Consider the following 18,694-nt stretch of genomic DNA (forward strand, 5'->3'; position numbering starts at 1 on the left):
ACTCTTCAACCTAAATCTAAAACTATCAAAACCCTGGTCTATTTAGTATATAGTTCGTATACGTCAGTCAATTTGTACACACTGCATTGTTCAAATATTCATTTTGAACTTCGAGGACAAATACTTCATATAAACCAAACACTGTTTTAAAATTTACTCGGATCTAATAAAAGTTTCCAATTTTACCATCAGTTATTAAAAGGTTGTTAACCCGTTTTCATTTGGCAGGAGTAGAAAGAATAATGTGTTACCTTAACATTTTAAAAGGTTTCAAATGGAACATCCTATACCTCATGTCCCCTAAAAAGTATCACTATTAAAGATAGTAATATCTATCTTTAAAACGTTGTAAAATACTTGTTTCCTCGGCATACTAAAGTAACAATATGTCGAAAATTATGTCCGGAATAAAGGTCAGAAATAAATAGGTTTTGGACAGCATTGTAAGTTTATGATGTCCGTGGATACCATTATCGTACAGAGCAGGCCATTTAACTCTCAAACGATACTCGTTTTTCTTTTCATTGTTAACCTAATACATGTTCAATAACAGAAAACTAAAACGCTATGAATTATATAGAGTTAAATTATGAGGAAACTAATAGTGGTCCAGACGGCTCCAAAAATACAAGGTCAATGTCGTGGTAAGCAATGGATAACTCTGACCTTTAACGTGTTACGGAAGTAATCGTCAAAAGTATCTGGAATATGACTTAGACTCGCATCTCTGTTAACTATAATGGAACAACCAGTTTGTCAGAAATATTTTATAGAATTTACACAAATTTGACTATAATAAGCATGAATAGTTGTGATTGCTCTCCGTTCGTCCGTTTGTCTGCCTGTCTGTTTTACTCGATCTTGTGTCTGGTACATAATATTGTTCTGTATGAAGCTGTACTTGGTATAGAAGTAATTGCCCATAATTTCATGATTCCCGTGCATGTCCAATCGCACCTTCTCTGGTCTTTCTACTTTATTTACTTCCGATCAGCTATGCATGCGATCGAAGCGTGATACAAAGAATCCTGTAATTTGATTGGTTGATTCTTACAATTTCACAATTTACCTCCCTTCCCGATTGACGAAATATGGCGGTCGGGAAACAAGTTTTCGAAATCGGGAAAATACGGATTTTTTAAAATCCCGATCGGGAAATCGGGATCGATGCTTCAAATCGGGAAAATCCCGACTAGATCGGGAAGGTTGGCATGTATGCGATTCTCTCCATCATCACCGGGTTTGAGGAAACTTGTGGACTCAAAACAGTGGTTTGCGACGATGGAAACAGTCTAGCTTAAAACAAAATCAACCGCCTCTTTTTTAAAAATCAACAGACAAACGATCACCGATGCAAAAACCAACTGTCATGCACAGAATCAACGCTAGATGGCGTGCAATATTGATGCCAAACTTGTCGATAACCGTTCATACTGACATTTACATACAAGTACAATGGGCCTGTTGTGAACGTGTATCAAATGTAACTATTGTCATTGTTTTCTATTTTGGGGAGAGAGTTTAAATGCAATCTTTTTCTTTTAAAGATAAGTTTTGCAACATACCAAAGCCTAGATGGAGTGTAAGCTTGTGTGGTTGGGATTCGAATACAGTAACACTGTACATCGGTAATCTTCGGTGTTCATACATGTGTTTGTACTGTTCACAGCATAAAAGAACACGCTTATTGATAGAGATCGGTTATTGACCTTTATAGTCTAAGCACCTTGAACTAGAGCTAGTGCGACCATTTCCGTTTGGTTGTAGACAAAAAAATGAACGTGTTAATTGTGTAAAGGCTCAAAGGATCAAAACTGACAAATGTTAGCGATCTTTGTGTTTCGTGGTCTACACAAAAATGCACTAAGTCGAAGCACTTATGTGAGATTTTACGAGATATCAAAATTATATAACAATACAATCAGTATGGGTGATGTAACAGTTATGAATCAATTGTTGTTCTGTGTTGATTTAAAATGTATTATCTTAAAAAGAAAGGCTGGACTTGATCTTTACCAATATACATGTACATATGTAGTGAGGAATAAGTGACATATCAGGTTTATCATACATATCTACTAACTAGCCTTGTCCACGCACCACCACCACCAAAGTCCAGCTCATGTGTCTGTTTCTCTTTTCACCTTGACATGAGGTTAAAGTCATTAAGTCTTTAAAGTTTTGCAGCTGGGTCACAATGTATTCTTTACTATTACTAAAAACATGTATTTAGTAATAGAAATGTTCTGTATTAAAGTGCATGACCTTGTCTTGTTCTTGCGCTGTACTGTAATTTTGTAATTTTAATATATAAACTATTCATTAAGGTAATTTTGAAGATAATTCCAGTGTGGTATCAAATTTGATAGTCAAGCTACAACCTTGAACATTCATTTCAAGGTCACGATGTACGGATTTTTTTACGCATAAAAATTATCGTGAATACATACTTTGTATAAATCATGTATTTCTAAAATACATGGATCATGCAAGATTTTTTTTTCTACTTTATTATTTTAGTTCATAATTCAATTTGGTGTATATTTTGCAAAAAGTTACGTGTACTTATGCGGCCATTAATGGTACATGTACTGTATACTTGTACTTTGGCCAAATAATTCATTCATGTAGATAAACAATATGAATGACTCCGTAAGTAAGAACTTTTGCAGGATTTTGAAATTATCCTAGGAATTCCACAGATTACATGGAAAAGTCGCAATTTTGTACATCAAGAAAGTCTACGATTTCAAATATCTAAGGAATATTTCACTTGCTAATTCTTTCCGTCCGTTGCGCCAAATTGAATTTCAAAAATCATAAATATTAGTTATAAACGTGATTATTAAAGAGGGTGAAATCATAACAGAGAAAAGAAAGTTGACTGTGAAATTAAACCGTTTGAACGGCTTTTTTCTCATTCAAAGAGCAGTAATTCAAGAATTGAGACAACTTTACCAGTAATGTAAAAAACAAAAATGGGGGCTCTCCTTATACCTTTGAATATCATTCAAATGATGATTAAACAATTCCGATCACTATCATGCAAGTAGCAAAAGGGAGAGGGGAGGGGGTTATCCCCCCCTCTTTTTTCCCCCAGCGGATATTCACCACTATTTGGGGATCATGTAAAAAACTGAAGTTAAATTAAGTGAAATCGCCACGGATTAGAATTTTCATGATTTTGGTTAGCTGCTTTTTGTTTTTGTTTGGTTTTTTTTTGATAATTTTTTTTGGGTGAATCTGCCCCCTCTCCCTTTTTCAAAAACGATGCTACGTGCCTGACTATGTTATAATTATTGATATGTTATTTTAAGACATCATTTAAAGGCTGGATTTGTCTGAAATTAAGCAAGATGATTAACAGTTTGCAGAAACTTGGAGTTTCTTATGTACAAAATTTCTAGTATAGACAGTTATCTTTCAATCTAAACAGTGAATTATTCATAGAATGGGGTTTTAAATAATTACTAGTATAACATTTTCCAGTGTAGTATGTATAATTTGTATATTTAATGTTTGAGTATTCAAAATATTCTATAATTCATGAAATTTACATAAGGTGGAGGGAATTTGAAATGGGGTATTATTGGCTGGGTTGTTTAAAGAAACGAAATGTTTTAAAAGTTTGGATGCATTTCGCAAAATGTGAAGAGTACCCCCACCCCCGCCATCGGAATGCCAAGAGATATTAATTTCACAATTTTGGGGGACGCATCCTCGCTCATGTTCATGCACTGAAGTTAATTTGTGAATGCTAACGAGACTTCCATGCTAATCATAAACGCTTTGTTTGCTAACTAAATGCACCCGAGTAAAGTTTTAGAGTTTTATGATTTTAACGATTGTTATGCTAATTCATTTCACTAAAACGTTTAAATTCCACCATATCCTAGCTTCAAAGACCCTGATTCTGGGGCTATTGGTTCCGTGATTAAATTCGATGCCTCTCTTTCCTTTCTTATCAGCTAGTGCATAAATCTGCAGGTCCTTATATTATCGTGCAGATATCGTGCAGACGCTGGTTTACATGGAAAACTCCTATCCGTGTACCAAGCTGCTCTTATTCCGTCCGTCGTGTATACATACATGTACGTCCGTCCGTCTGTTAACCTAATTTTTGCGTTTTCGACCTTTTCTCTAAAACCACAGGGGTAACTTAATCTAAACTTGGCACAAAGCATCTAGGAATGAAATGAAATTTAAAATATGAAAATTAAAAAGGCAAATTAAAAAGAGAGAGGGTTTTTTTTTTTGTTTTTTTTTTTAAATCTTAAGCACCACTGCAGTACAAATGCATGTCAATGTTTACAAACAAGGTTTCTATATATAAGGTTAAATCTAAATAGCCCGAAACATGGCCAAAATGCAAAATTTAAATAAAGATATGATATATTCTGATTTAGTGTAGTACAATCTAAATTAATTGTTTTAATCGTTACCATCGGGTCGAAGTTGGGCCCTAGGTCTGTAGGTGGGGTCATCTTATAGAACATACAGGGAAAACCCTTCAAAATCTAGAATTAAAATGAAGAAATATGTGATACCTTTTAGTACGACGGCGTATAAGTGCTACTTCAAATTGGCATAAAAAATATATTAAAAAAATTCTTTTGTACTATTTTTTAAATTGTTAGAACGATTTTTAAATCATTAAAACGATTTAGAAAATCGTTTGTACGATTAAAAATTCGTTTGCACGATTTGAAAAATCGTTTGAACGATTTTTGAAATCGTTTGACCGATTTTTAAAATCGTTTGAACGAATTTTAATTTTGTTTGTTTTATGCATAAAAAAAAAATCCATTCTAAATTTAAATGTCAATCTGTTTTCAAATTACTTTTGGGTGCTTCTGGAAATACTGTAGTGTATGCTTATAACCTTTTGTCTGTTAAAAATGTAACTATACATAAGAGCAAAATGTTTGGTTTTTTTTATGTTATATTAGAAGGCAATTACGTGTACATTATTTGGTCTGAAATAATCGGGATCGGTATTCCTTTGACCTTTGACTCCTCTTGATATTAGTGTTGATTGTCAAAACTGTAAATGTAATCTAGAGTGCTACCACCTACCAAAAAGTTATACAGGTAATTTAAGATTTAATCAGCTTTTATAAGTAATTCATACTATGCATATATTTTTGCATCGCTGATCTTTTGTGGGTGATCGTGTACTTTGTTTCGAGATCATTTAGTAGGACGTTCTCCAAATCGACCTAGTTTGATGTGACCAGAGTCAGTCTGATGTGACAGAGTTTCTGGCTTATTCACTTATTTATTCCATCAATTGTGCAGTAATCTCAGACTTATCAAAAGCGAATTTTATTCAGCTCAATTTGCAAATACATGTATGTATTTTAGTATATATGCTTAGATTTTTTTAATTTTATGCATGTGTTCCCTGTGTTTTAATTTTCAGAGTAAAAACGAGTAGAACAAGATGCCACGGACCAGAGACAAGGTTTTGCTTGGTCTAGGAGGAGTAGCGGGTTTGTCGGTGGCAGCTTGGCAAACCATGTTCCCTTGGCTAAAATATGACTTGGACTTTATGAGAGTTGGGAAAAAGATTGGCCAACATATGAGCAAGGATATAGAGATAAAAAGATATATCATTGAAATGTTTGAAGAGACTGTTGCTAGATGTCCGAAGAAAACCATGATCATTTTCGAAGACAGAGAATATACTTATGAGTTCATGAATGAACAAGCTAAAAAGGTGGCTAATATCGCATATGAGTGGAAGTTCAAGGTTGGAGAGACAATTGCAATAATCATTCAGAACCATCCATCATTTGTGTGGACATTTTTAGGTAGAGTATTTTTCTCAACATTAATATGAGTTATACTATAATGACAGTGAATCAACATTTAAATGTACAATAATATGTGTAACATTTAATTTATAAATACAGCATGCCCCTCATAAGCTTTAAAAAGTAAGTGCAAATAGCACTCATATATTTTGAATTAAACCAGAGCATGAAATTTAGTGCCCCGTTTTAATGAATTTTATATAATTTGTTGCGGATTTGATTATTGGCTGATCATAAGTTGGTAAGAGACAACTGATTCTACCGATTAATCAGTTATGACTATAACTAAAATCTGTTGATTGATAAAATCTAATATTCTGTTTTAGTCAATCAGACAGAATTACATTGAAACACGCCTATAACGAAGTGTCAAGAACGGGCAATTTTGCAATGTTATAAGCTTAATTCATTATATCAGTGAAGTTTACAACATGCTATATAAATTAAGTCAGGGGGGCTGAGAATCACTGTGATGTAAGTGTCAATTCATTATAAGCATGATCGCTTTAATCTTGTTTTACTGTATATGTAACTGGCAGAACTATCCCCAGTTGCTTGTTGATTTGAAAATGATTGAAGACTGAGGACTAAAAGTTTACAGATATAAAACATGTTACTTATGATATACTAAGTCTTATAAAAGGCACAATATGAGATGATAATATTAATTAAACAGGTTACTTTTGCATTTACCAAAAGTTGAATGTAAGAAGTCAAATTACAAGTGAGATACAGATATTAGAACTCAATCATTGTTATGTAAACAAAATTGAGTCTTAGATTCGTTTATAAAAAATGTAAAGTACGGAAAGTACCATTTGTTTGACATAAATGTTTCATAGCAAACAATGTAAACTGATTCAGTTTGTTCATAAATAATATTATCAACAGAAGAGGGCAATGTTTAATTGAAACTTATACCAATGCAACATATTTTTAAACAATAACAAGACTTTAGCTTTGCTTACAAAACAAAGAATTTCAAACTCTGTAATACTTGTAACTCAATTTTTGACTTTCAAATTTTGAGGAATCATTAACATACCCATGTTTACCATTTTAGATATTAAAAATAGAAAATTAAAAGTTTAAAAATTCAGAGCTCAAATCATGTCTAAGTCCGTTTAATTTGATATCAGTCAGGTGAACACTGAGGTTTAGGATCTGTGAAGGAATTTCAATTAAATTGGTACCAAGGATTTATATTATCATAGTGAGATTCTGTAGATTTTTTAATTGTTTAAAACTTTTCAAATGACTGTAGATATACATTTTCTTGATGAAGTTATTTCTTTCTCTGCAGGTCTCCAAAAAGTTGGTTTAGGTGTTGCTTTCATAAATTATCACAACAGAAGTAAACCTCTGCTTCACACCATAAAAGTTAGCAAGGCAAAAGCAGTGATTGTTGGACCAGGTAGTTTTCCATAAAATTCTTATAATATTATACACTTTATTTTACAATTTGTGGCATACTTGACAATATTAAAATCTTCCAATTTTCACGGCATGTGATGTACCTTAATCGAGTAACGTATTACATGTAATTATTTTCTTCATAAAACTGTTGCAGTATATGTCTTCTAAACGACAATGATGAAACTCTCATAATGAATGTGCAGATGTCTTCTTTCAGAGGATGAGCTGTTCCATGCCGTTGAAGAGATTCGCCCAGAATTAGACATTCCTTTGTATCTGTACGGCAAATCCACAGCTAATGTTCCGGAGGGCTACATCTCGTGGGACGACCTGATGCTGAATTCTCCAGCCGCAGATATAAGCAAAAGTCTCAGAAGCAGTTTCACTCTGGTGACTCCGTGCATTTACATCTTCACTTCAGGAACAACAGGTAATATTATGAAAAGATGTCCAAAACTCTAATAAAGAAAAACAAGTTTTTTGTGGCAGTCTTAATCAGATCAATTACCAAGCACTTTAAGTATCGTATATCCAGTAATTTTCACGGTGATCTAATTTTGGCTTTTTTTCGCGATCCCTTTCACGTGTTCTATTAGAGACTTATAAAATCGCATAAAAATGACTGACACAAATAAAAAGTGCTACATATTTTCGCAATTTTCGTGATAATTTTTGTGACACGCGCAAAAAACCACGATTTACAGTAATTTGTAAAATATTTTTATTTCTTAAGAATAAGAGATTTCATTAAGAAAGCTGTTACCCTGAGACAGTGTGATCGATACATTGAGATAAAACTAACGGCAAATGTCATATATTTTTATCTCACGTCGACATACATAATGAAATGTCCTTGGAGTGATTAGCTCTTTAATACATTTTAATTTAGGTCTCTTTACAGTAATTTGAAAAAGAAAGATTTTTTTATGTTTTCCATTTCATGTTGCAACAGAGTTTTAAAATGTCAAATTATTATGTCCATTCAAAAGGCTTACCTAAGCCAGCCATCGTAAATCAAGGGAAAGCAATTGGCTTCTCCAAGTTTCTGCTGTTCTCGGAGATGACCCCAGAGGACAGAGTGTACAGCACAACGCCACTGTACCACAGTGCTGCCACACTTGCTCTGTTCAGTGTGATGGCATTAGGTGAGTCTCTGAACATACTGTGGTTTCATTGATATTCAAGGGTATCAATTTTTGTGGATAAAGTGAAAATCACAGTTTCAAGGATACGTAAATTCAATGACCCTATCAATACAAAATGTTAATAGAAATTGCATTTCAATGAACATTTAATTTCATGGATCAACTTAACAACCGAATCCACTAAAATTGGTATTCAACAAATATTGATGAAACCACAGTACCTTACCTACCAGACTCATGAATGCCAATCTAAAAATTGTCAGCTTTATTCAATTTACTGTAATCCAATTGTTATCAACAACTATCTAGTACTGTTGCAATTAATTTGAAGATCACTGTTCAAATTTGATGTTTAGTGATTTCCAATGACAGATTCATTTTCATGTATTTTTTAAACTTTCCTGATCACATTTTCTGGTCTATGATGACTTGTGTAGATGGCTGAGTGGTCAGAAGAGAGAAAGTTATTTTACGCATGCAAATGAATTTACAGCATTGGAACATTCTAGTGTTATAGATGTTTCTGCTTTATTGACTGAAAAAAAATCACTCATTTTTATTTTAAAACTTTCGAGACTGATTATGGCAAAATGTCCATGATAGTAGAGTAGCATTTGCTAAACTGAAGTTTTTCTGGCTTCACTGCTTTTAAACTGAGACGACTTTACTGTTTTCAGTGTTTCCTGCTTTTACATGCATGCATGCTAACTTAACCACATGTATGCATGCTTACCTAGATTCTAAGCTTGTTTCTGTTTGTAGGTGGTACAATGGTTCTTCGGGTCAAGTTTTCTGCATCCCATTATTTTGAAGATTGTAGGAGACACAAAGTCACTATAGCGCAGTACATAGGAGAGCTTGCCAGATATCTTTTGCATGTACCCGAGGTATGCAACTTTCTTCTGATATGGATTGATTTAGGTCATCTGTTGCATATCTCCCATGTAAAATTCTACTTCTTCACCCCTGTCTATCATCTGCATCGTTAAACAAGCTATGCGGTCGTTGAACTTTTTTAGGTCACCTGAGTCATTCACATGACCATTTACTGATTGTGGTTGTCTGTCTGGCTTCAGTGAAATGTGAAATGTTTTTAACTTCATCTTTGAAGGCAATTTTGGTGACAACAGTGACAGTACCATATTAATTCAATTTGACTACCAGGTAAATCTGGTGGCCACAGCACAGTGAAATATCTTAGGGTATAAAACATACATTATCTAGCTAACCACTGGATGTGTCATTCTTCAGGTTAAGCTCTCCTGATCATTCTGTAGGGAAATAGAGAAACTGCAGCAATTTAATTATTCTTTCATTTTGAGTTGATAAAATTTGTTTTTAACTGAGCCTTTCCCCTAATGACATTACCAGGTATATATAGTTTCATTGCTATTCAGAAGTCTTAACCTGACCTAGGTAATTTTTTGTCCTTGTTTCAAGAATAGTTAAAGGTCACCGGAAACATGTATAACAATTTTACATAAAATGGTGATAAATTGAAATCTAAGATCAATAGTAATTTAAAACATGGTGTTCAAACTCATTGGTTTGGCGTAGTAAACAACCAATAAACATACAGGTAAATTTCCGGCTGTTCTTGAGTCTCATTCCCTTTAATTATAGCAGTCCTAACCTATCTCTACCTATAATACTGTTGCATTGAATAGAACTCACTTTTGATGATTAAACTTTGGATTGAATTATGTTAATTGAAATTAAATGTGTTTCAGTCTGATGTACAGGTAGATGTATACATACACTTACTGGTACCTGTGTATAGTAATGCATACGGATAAAGTACACAATTTAAATTTGTTAACTCTTTTGGTCACTCAAGTGACATATTGCTATCGGTCTTCGTCCGTCATTATGCGTTGTCTGTCAATTGTGTTATATAATTTTACATTTTTAACTTCCTCTTGAAAACTCTGGAGCCTCAGGAGAGCATATTGAAGAAGGAAGGGTATATTGCTTTTTGCTGATGTCTGTCTGTCTGTCAATTGGTCGGTCCACCAACAGTTTCTCTTCATTTTCTTTGCAGAGTTTGCATATACTGAAATGAAATTTGGTATAAAGATTTATCATAATGATATCTAGGTCACGTTCAATTTTGGGTTTGATCAAGCAATTATTGACAGAATAATGCCCCTTGGGCTTAAAAAAATTCCAATATTCTGCAGTTACTGTTCATTTTCTTCACATAGGTTGTACATATACTGAAAAGAAATTTGGCATACATGCAGGTTTACCATAATAATATCTATGTCAAGTTCAATTTTAGGTATGATCAAGCAATTTTTGATGGAGTTATGCCCCTTTGACTTATAAAAAAATTGCAATATTTTGCAGTTTCCATTTATTTTCTTCCGAGAGGTTGCACATAATAAAGCACATAATAAAATGAAATTTTGTATACAGTTTCATCATAATAAAATCTAAATCAAGTGTGTTTTTGGGTATGATCAATCAATTTTTGACAGAATTATTCCCCTTGGACTTAGATATAGTCCTTATTCATGTATTAATATTTTGCAGTTTCCTTTCATTTTATTCGCAGAGATTTTACATATGCACTGAATAAAATTTGGTATACCAGTACAGATTTATCATAATAATGTATAGGTCAAGTTTTGTTTTGGGTTCGATTAAGCAATTTATGGTAGAGTTATGTGCCTTGGGATTGGAAAAATTCCAATTAGTTGCAGTTTCCGATCAATTTCTTCAGGGGTCTCCAAGGGAGGGGAGCACACGTTTCACAAATATCTCTTTAAACTTCACTTGCTACACAGATGGTTACTAGTTCATTCAACAGTTTTTGTATGATATTAATATTCAGAGGCCTGAGGATGGTAATCATAACATAAGGGCCATGATAGGAAATGGACTCCGTGCAGATATATGGGAGGCATTCCAGAAGAGATACAAAATTCCAAAGATAGTGGAGTTTTTCGGAGCCACAGAAGGAACAGCAGCTTTTGTAAACACATGGGGGCGTGTTGGATCCTGTGGACGATTGTCTCCATTTCTGGTTAGTCTTTAAGTAACAAAATTATAGCATTAATTGTGTCACCATGTTGCAATGCTTTATATAAAAAAGTTCAAGAATTAAAATGTTGTGTCAAGTCATTGAAGTGAAGAACTGATATACCCTCAGAACCAAAATTTATGTTTAGCGGTAATTAATAAAAAAATTATTACAAAAGGGCGAGTAAACTTTTCTTGAGTTCCATAAAAAATTGAACACCTCTGTACTTTCTAGAAAATGGCGAAACTTTATATCATAAATATTTACATGTTCATAAGTCTGAAGATTTTGTACAAAATAATTACTTGACTATTGTATTATGTTTCAACATTCATACAAGATATGATGAAACTGTGCTAAAAATACATGGATTAATTGAAGATTAAGTATCTGTAAACTTCCTCTGGCGGCCAGTATTTCTTTCTTTTTGGTTTTGTATTTCATGCATATTTAAAAAAAAACATGAGATGTTGCTATATAGTAGTTAGAAATAATAATCTTACATTGACCAGGCTACACGTCCGTAGGACATCTTTCATTTTATTGATAGAACATTCTATCTTGTATATAGTAGTATATAATTTTAGAACAAGATTAGTCCAACCAAATCCTATATTGTACGCTACGACCCCAGAACAGATGCTCCTCTGCGGAACAAAGAAGGAAGATGTATTCTTTGCAAAATAGGTAAAATTGTGTTCAATGAATTTTGAATTTCTTTTTTCCTTGAGTCTTTTTCCTTTTTTGTTTGCATGGTTCTTGATACAAACTTGGCACTCTATATTTGGGAGTTTATTTGAATCAACTCTCCTATGCAGTTACTCTGGCAAACTGAAACAGTGTTTGGACCTAATCACAAATCATCACCGCTGACAAGACTTAGTTCTTGAAAATAATTCGATGTAATGTCCCTTAGCCAAAAGAAATGGTCAATTTTCCATTTATTTACCATTTCTCATCCATTTTTCTCTGATTTTCCATTTATTGACCATTTATTTTCATTTTTTCTGGAGTCAACTTTCTCAAACCATTCATTGAAACCATTTATTAGCCATTCATACAGAAAAATGTTTTAAAATGGCCATTTCTTTCCATTGATTCATCATTTATTTAAAAAATGGCATTGAAACTGAATTGCCTTTGCCAAGTTCACCATTTTCCTTCCATTTTTTTTCTAGACCATTTTTCCCGTTGAAATGGTTATTTGAAGAAGCTTGATCTACTGTTTAGTACGTGTTGTATACGTACTGACAGCTATACATAGAACTGATATCCAAACCATCAATTCCTTGTAATTACATGTATTTCCTTGATCATGCAATGAAAGAAATTAAAGGAACATACAACAATAAAACAACTTATAAATTCAGAAGAAAAAAAACTTCAGCATGTTTATTGTGCATATATATATTACATACATATTTATTAAATACAATTAAAGCAATATTTATCAATTGCCAGTTGAGTATGCATTCAATTAATAACGTCGACATATTTTGTGTGGTGGAGTCGTACATCATGATACTGGCAGTATGCCTCCAGAATCTGAGTGCAAGATGTAAGCCATTCAAAGGTCATTATGACGTAGTGTTGGTCATTTAAGTTTCCTCTCTGGTTCAGTCATCCCGGCAGGGGGTAGCGTTATCTCTGAAACTTTCCACTGAAGCCACGTCTGTTACTTGCGTGGCAGCACTTGTACAGTGACCAAGGAACAATAATGGCCGATTTATTTCAAAGAGGAGATCCAATTTTTCTGGTGTTTTTTGGTGCAGACACAGGCAGACCAAGGCAGAGAATTGTGTTCTTAGTAGAGGATATAATGATTCCGTTTCTTTTCTGACATCCACTCTGATATGACGATGGCATATGGTGGACATATAAGCCTACAGGATTATCTGGAGCAGGCTAAAGTGTTCCCATCTGGCAGTAAGTTTAAGATATTTATTGTTTCTTTAGAAATATTTCAGTATGTAATATAAAATGAAACCTTTTATTATTTTCAAGATGACCTCTTCCCCCCTAAATTTTTGAATTTTCTAATGCGCGCGCATCATATATCGTATTTCCTGTTTACCTTAGTTATCCAAAGTTTTTGTATTTAACATCGGAATGACAACATATTACCATTATAACGAGATCAATTATTAAAATCACACTTTGAATGATGTAGGATTTATTTATGTAGGTCTAATCTTATGGAAGTAAACAAGTCAAAGCAGTGATCCATCCCGGCTCAGGTCGAAAAGTCCCGATATATAGATCAAATACCTGCGCGGATCGGGGGGGGGGGGGGTGAACTTTGGCAAAACTGAAATTTATTAAATTCGTATAAAACATTATTATTTTTCTTTTTTTTAATTTGCATTGGGACTACCCTGGCAACATAATAATCAATCAATCCCCCTTCCTCCTTGAAAAATTTTCTTGATACATGGATATTAAAATGATATTTTTTCTATTTTACAAATTGTTACAGACATCTGACATATAGTTATAAGTTGATGAATATTTTTGAGGCACCAAATGAATTAACACCATCATTGAAAATTCATTCTATTAAGGAGCTAGAGTTAAATGCAAACATAGAATATACACTTAAAGAAAATTTGTATTACATCAATATTGTAACATTTTTCATTTCTTTCAGAGTACAAGCATGCAGGGACAACGAAAATGAATGTGGAGAACTTGAACTCAAAGTCCCAAACTAAACTCATTCAAAAACAAAACTGGAAATAAGTGTTTTCATAGGAGAAAGGGCAACAGCTCTTTTTTAGTGAGCAAGTGATTAAATTAATGCACAGACGATTTAATGTATGTATTGAGCATGTTTCTGAACATTTCCTGGGAGGATCCAACTTTTTTTAAAGAATCATTTCTATATTGTGTAATTTAATGTTTTAAAATGGATATTAAATGCATTTGTTAAAACACCATTTCTTTTCATTTTTTTCTCTCATGTTTAAATGGCTAGGAAATGGTTAATTTGCATATTAACTGTCCCAGAAAAATGGTGTTTCAATGGGTTTTAAATGGTGTTTCAATGGTTTTAAATGAAAATGGTAAAATAAATGGTTAGAAATGCTATTGATTCTGTACAGCATTTCTGGTGTAAATTCAAGAAATGGGGGAAAAATGGTCAGAAAAAAAATGGTAGAAAAATGGATTTTCAATGGATTTCATTTTGATAAGGGGTACGCTGAAACATTTTTTTTTTAAGGAAACTTATTTAGTAATACCTTGGAAATAGTCAGATTTTAAATAGTACGAACAATTTAGCATTCTCTCAACAGAGGTCGTGCTAAACAAGCTTTGTGTAAGCGAAGCTTGTGTAGCACGACCTCTGGTGAGAGAATGATAGTCTCGTTCAACCATCGGCTGTCCCTCTAGATCTCTGACAAGCAGAGAGTCAGTCTATATTTAGAGGTCGCATCATCAAGCTATCATGTGACTTACTTGTTGGAGATAAACGGAGATAGCTGAGCATCTGATTGAACGAGGCTTGAGATCATTATTGGTTGGATCCATACAATTTTTAAAATATTTCGAATACCGATACATAATTTGACGAAATCAATTCCATTTTTAAATATTACACAACATGATTCATAAGAGGTTTTCTCGAAGTTATTGTCGGAAAAGTCAGAGAATTCATATTATAAAAATGTGCGTAATTCAAATTTGCCAAGCAAATTAACATATCGATGATTTTAAGATAAAAAATAATCGATAAAATCAACTCTCTTCAGTACTTCAGTACTTTGATATATACCTGTATTTAGCTAGTATTATTGGGAATGTTTGATCTATCTCGAAGTATTTATCAGGAGAACCAGGGCTTATGATTGGAGGAATACCAAACCCTGCACTCTATGCAGAAGGTTTTTACCTGGGAGGTAAAGAGATAAACGAAAAGAAGTATGTCAGGAATGCCTTTGTGGAGGGGGATGCTTACTTCAACTTTGGTGATTTAATGTACTACGATAAAGATTACTTCATCTATTTTAAAGACCGATTGGGAGATACTTTCAGGTGTGTTACATTGAATTTAATTGTTAGAAAATAAACTTTTAGGCATTTGATCCAGCATATGTTTATCACAATTTGACAATATTTCATTCTTACTTTTATAGATGGAAAGGTGAAAATGTTTCCACAAATGAGGTAGCCAATGTGCTGACTGCACTTCCATTTATACAGGATGCCAACGTGTATGGAGTGGAGGTACCAGGTGGGTTTGATATCTTTACTACGGAGTCCTAATTAATGCAAGAAATTAATATCCTTATAAAGTCATATAGAAGCATCCTTCATGAATTTTTGAATTCTCAATTTTATTTTCCCGGCCGGACAGTTGTAAACTACATGTACACATGAGATTAGCAAAAGTTTGGTACTCATAATATTTTTGTCTTGCGATTTGAAATAAAACATCAAAAACGAAGTACCAGTCTTCACTTTAGAAGTCGCACAGTCCTATGTTTGAAAAGTAAATGCTGGCCCTTCCATTGTTTTACATGTACCCACCATAGATTAATTTGGTTTGTACTGTTTATGTGCAGATGGTCTTATAATGGTATTTGGAAGGAACATGTTGGCACCTTCATTGTAGTTTGCTTTGCTTTGCTTTGCTTTAGGTGCGGATGGTCGGGCAGGCATGGCTGCTATACTGCTGAAGGACACGGTGGAGTTCCACACCGACCTACTGCCCCAGATCTTCCACCACTGTGAGGAGAACCTGCCCGTGTATGCTCGTCCTCTGTTCCTCCGATTCATCAAGGAAATGCCCCTGACCACCACCCACAAACAGAAGAAGGTGCAATATGTCAAGGAGGGATTTAATCCAGCCATCATTAGTGATCCTCTTTTCCGTGTTTCTGCTGAAACTAAAACCTACATCCCACTCACAACAGAAAATGTGAGCCAGTTTATGGCCAAATCACGACTGTAGGGCAGAGATTATACATTGCTCATAGAGTGCGTGTTCGATGTATCTTGACAAAAGCTCAATCCAAACCTGGTTTATTAATTTTGTTTTGTACCTTCGAGTATAGTTTACTTTTTTATGAACTACATGATGAAGAAACTATTTATAGTGAATGCAGAGGGACAGAGATAGACACCATAGACTGAGTGTTTAAACTATGCAATCAGTTTTTACTTGTACTATATACATTTTTTTCCATTGAAACTAGGTTTTTGATGCACTTATAAAGGGTTTTTTGAAGATTATTAAAAATCTTGATACTACATACATATACACTGCATCATAGCCGCATATTTTTGCACAAACCTGAGGTGCTGTTAAAATTTGATTATGCCTTGTTGTTATATGATAATATTAATTTTTATCATGATTTTTAACTCAATTTTATAAATTGAGGTATGCAAATACAGATAATCTTTGTGATTTTTTTTAACTACTCAGGTCTATAAAATATGATTTTATTTTTAACTATTGATTCGATTTTTTTTCTTCAATTTATGAATGATTTAAACACCATAAAACAAGGATGCTATAGATGTACTATATGTGCATTGACTTGAATGTTAATATACTTCTGACATAATTTTAACTATATAGATACATTTATTATATTTATTACCAGTCAATAAACTCGTAAAATATAAGTGTTCTAGGACAGACATTGGAACACCGGCCCTCCTATGATTTACCATGCATTAGAACAGAATTGACAATTCTTTAAAATATTAAGTTACCCTAAAATGTTACTGAAACATGATTATGATATTGCTGATTTTGAACCATGATTCATTCACCATCTTGTGTGGTGTATGGTACTATTTGTAACCTTTTTGCCATTGTTAGTGATTTCGTTGTCCACTTGAGGTTGATTTACACTGTACATGTAGTTTATCTACCATTGCAAATGTCATTCTGTTGATTCAATTATGATTTACATGTACCGGTGTATTATTATTGTTATGAATAATATTGTTTAATGTTTAAATAAAATCACTGCTATTGAATAACTGCTTACTTTATTACCTCTATGCCTGTAGTGCTAGATTGATTGTACTATGCAACAAGCATTCTGAAAGTATTGCATAATTATACATTACATGTCCCCTACCGACCATTTTATGTGCTAAATAGATTTCAAGAAAATTTGGTAAAAGATGAACTACTCAATTAGTAGTAAAAAGATGAGTTGTTTAAAATCATTTAATATGTAATATCTATACAAGTTTAAAATCAATTCACCATTGAAACCATAATTTAATAAAATCTGGAAAACAAAGTACTATAGGGTGACTAATGAAGAAATACTCTAAATTCTTGACCATCGCCAGCTACTTCCTGTCAGAGATTTTAGTGTTGAATAACTGCTTGCTCCTAGAGATTTTGCTTAATTGTCACTTCAGTAGCAGCATAGTGATTAAAGAAAAGAAAATTTATCTTTATCCCAAGAAATTACTGTCACTGACTTTGTTTTTTAAAGGAGTAAGTAAAAATAAGTTTTTCTTCCATGAAGATTTTATCAAGAGAGGCCCATTGGCCACATCACTCACCTGAGGAACTCTAGGTATGATAAAATCAGCTTAATGGTGTCATAATACAAACTATCTGGACAGTGTACTATAAAACATGTAGATCTTGTTTAAATAAAATCCATTTTCCGCCCTGGATATTCCTCTGTTTATAATCAATAGCCCTTTTCTAACAGGATGATTTTATAGTGACTGTCATTACACATGTCGAGTATTGCAATTCTCAAAAAGATCCTAAACATTTATTTATATATAAGATATAAACCTACATCAAACTCTAAACCCCTTGTGAGACCAAAGAATCGCCCAGGGGCCAAAGTCTAAACAATTATAAAGAATCACCTAGCTGATTCGTTTCTTAGATTTCCTGTGAGGATTCAAAAACATTGGCGTTAAAACACCCGATTGCCCACATTATTTTGTGCATTTTTATTGCAACTCTGTGACCAATGTTGATTCTTATTTTATTGTAAACTTGATGGGACGGGATATGATACATTGAGGCGTTGTGGATTTTGGTGAAGCCTGGTTGAACGTGGTGGACATGCATGAGACTATGGAGGCAGATGGAGAATCATGATATAATATTTTCTTTGTACACATGTAGATAAATTTATTGTTCATTCTTTACATATTGTTGTTCTTTATGAATGGCAGGAGTCATCCAAGTAAATTAAAAAGCAGTAGACTTTAAAAGAACTCATCACAACAGTGTCAGTTGTGACAATAAAACTGCATATTTTGAACCACAAGTGATTTTTCAATGTTGCTTGGTTATG

At 33.4% G+C, this 18,694-nt stretch overlaps 1 protein-coding gene across 3 annotated transcripts; it reads left to right on the forward strand.

Moving 5' to 3' along the window:
* The first annotated feature begins 4,987 nt into the window (after positions 1-4,987).
* Positions 4,988-17,396, forward strand: LOC128178216 (long-chain fatty acid transport protein 2-like). 3 transcript variants are annotated; one of them, XM_052845268.1, is made up of 11 exons: positions 4,988-5,091; positions 5,423-5,813; positions 7,120-7,230; positions 7,450-7,662; positions 8,222-8,377; positions 9,140-9,264; positions 11,214-11,405; positions 11,990-12,089; positions 15,230-15,434; positions 15,536-15,633; positions 16,040-17,396. In XM_052845268.1, exons 2-11 carry the CDS (start codon positions 5,444-5,446, stop codon positions 16,351-16,353), a joined length of 1,884 nt encoding a protein of 627 aa, XP_052701228.1. In that variant the 5' UTR covers positions 4,988-5,091; positions 5,423-5,443; the 3' UTR covers positions 16,354-17,396. The 3 variants fall into 3 exon arrangements, with proteins under 3 accessions (XP_052701228.1, XP_052701227.1, XP_052701229.1); XM_052845267.1 differs by lacking the exon at positions 4,988-5,091 and adding an exon at positions 5,200-5,297; XM_052845269.1 differs by lacking the exon at positions 4,988-5,091 and adding an exon at positions 5,273-5,292.
* The last annotated feature ends 1,298 nt before the right edge of the window (positions 17,397-18,694 follow it).

The sequence above is a fragment of the Crassostrea angulata genome, chromosome 3 (genome assembly GCF_025612915.1).
Source record: "Crassostrea angulata isolate pt1a10 chromosome 3, ASM2561291v2, whole genome shotgun sequence".
Taxonomy (NCBI): Eukaryota; Metazoa; Mollusca; class Bivalvia; order Ostreida; family Ostreidae; genus Magallana; species Magallana angulata.

Excerpts from the sequence above, each read along its gene's own strand:
- LOC128178216 (XM_052845268.1), top strand. The coding sequence starts at position 5,444 with ATGCCACGGACCAGAGACAAGGTTTTGCTTGGTCTAGGAGGAGTAGCG. Across the intron at positions 5,814-7,119 it reads ATTTGTGTGGACATTTTTAG|GTCTCCAAAAAGTTGGTTTA; the intron begins GTAGAGTATTTT and ends CTTTCTCTGCAG. Across the intron at positions 7,231-7,449 it reads AGCAGTGATTGTTGGACCAG|AGGATGAGCTGTTCCATGCC; the intron begins GTAGTTTTCCAT and ends GTCTTCTTTCAG.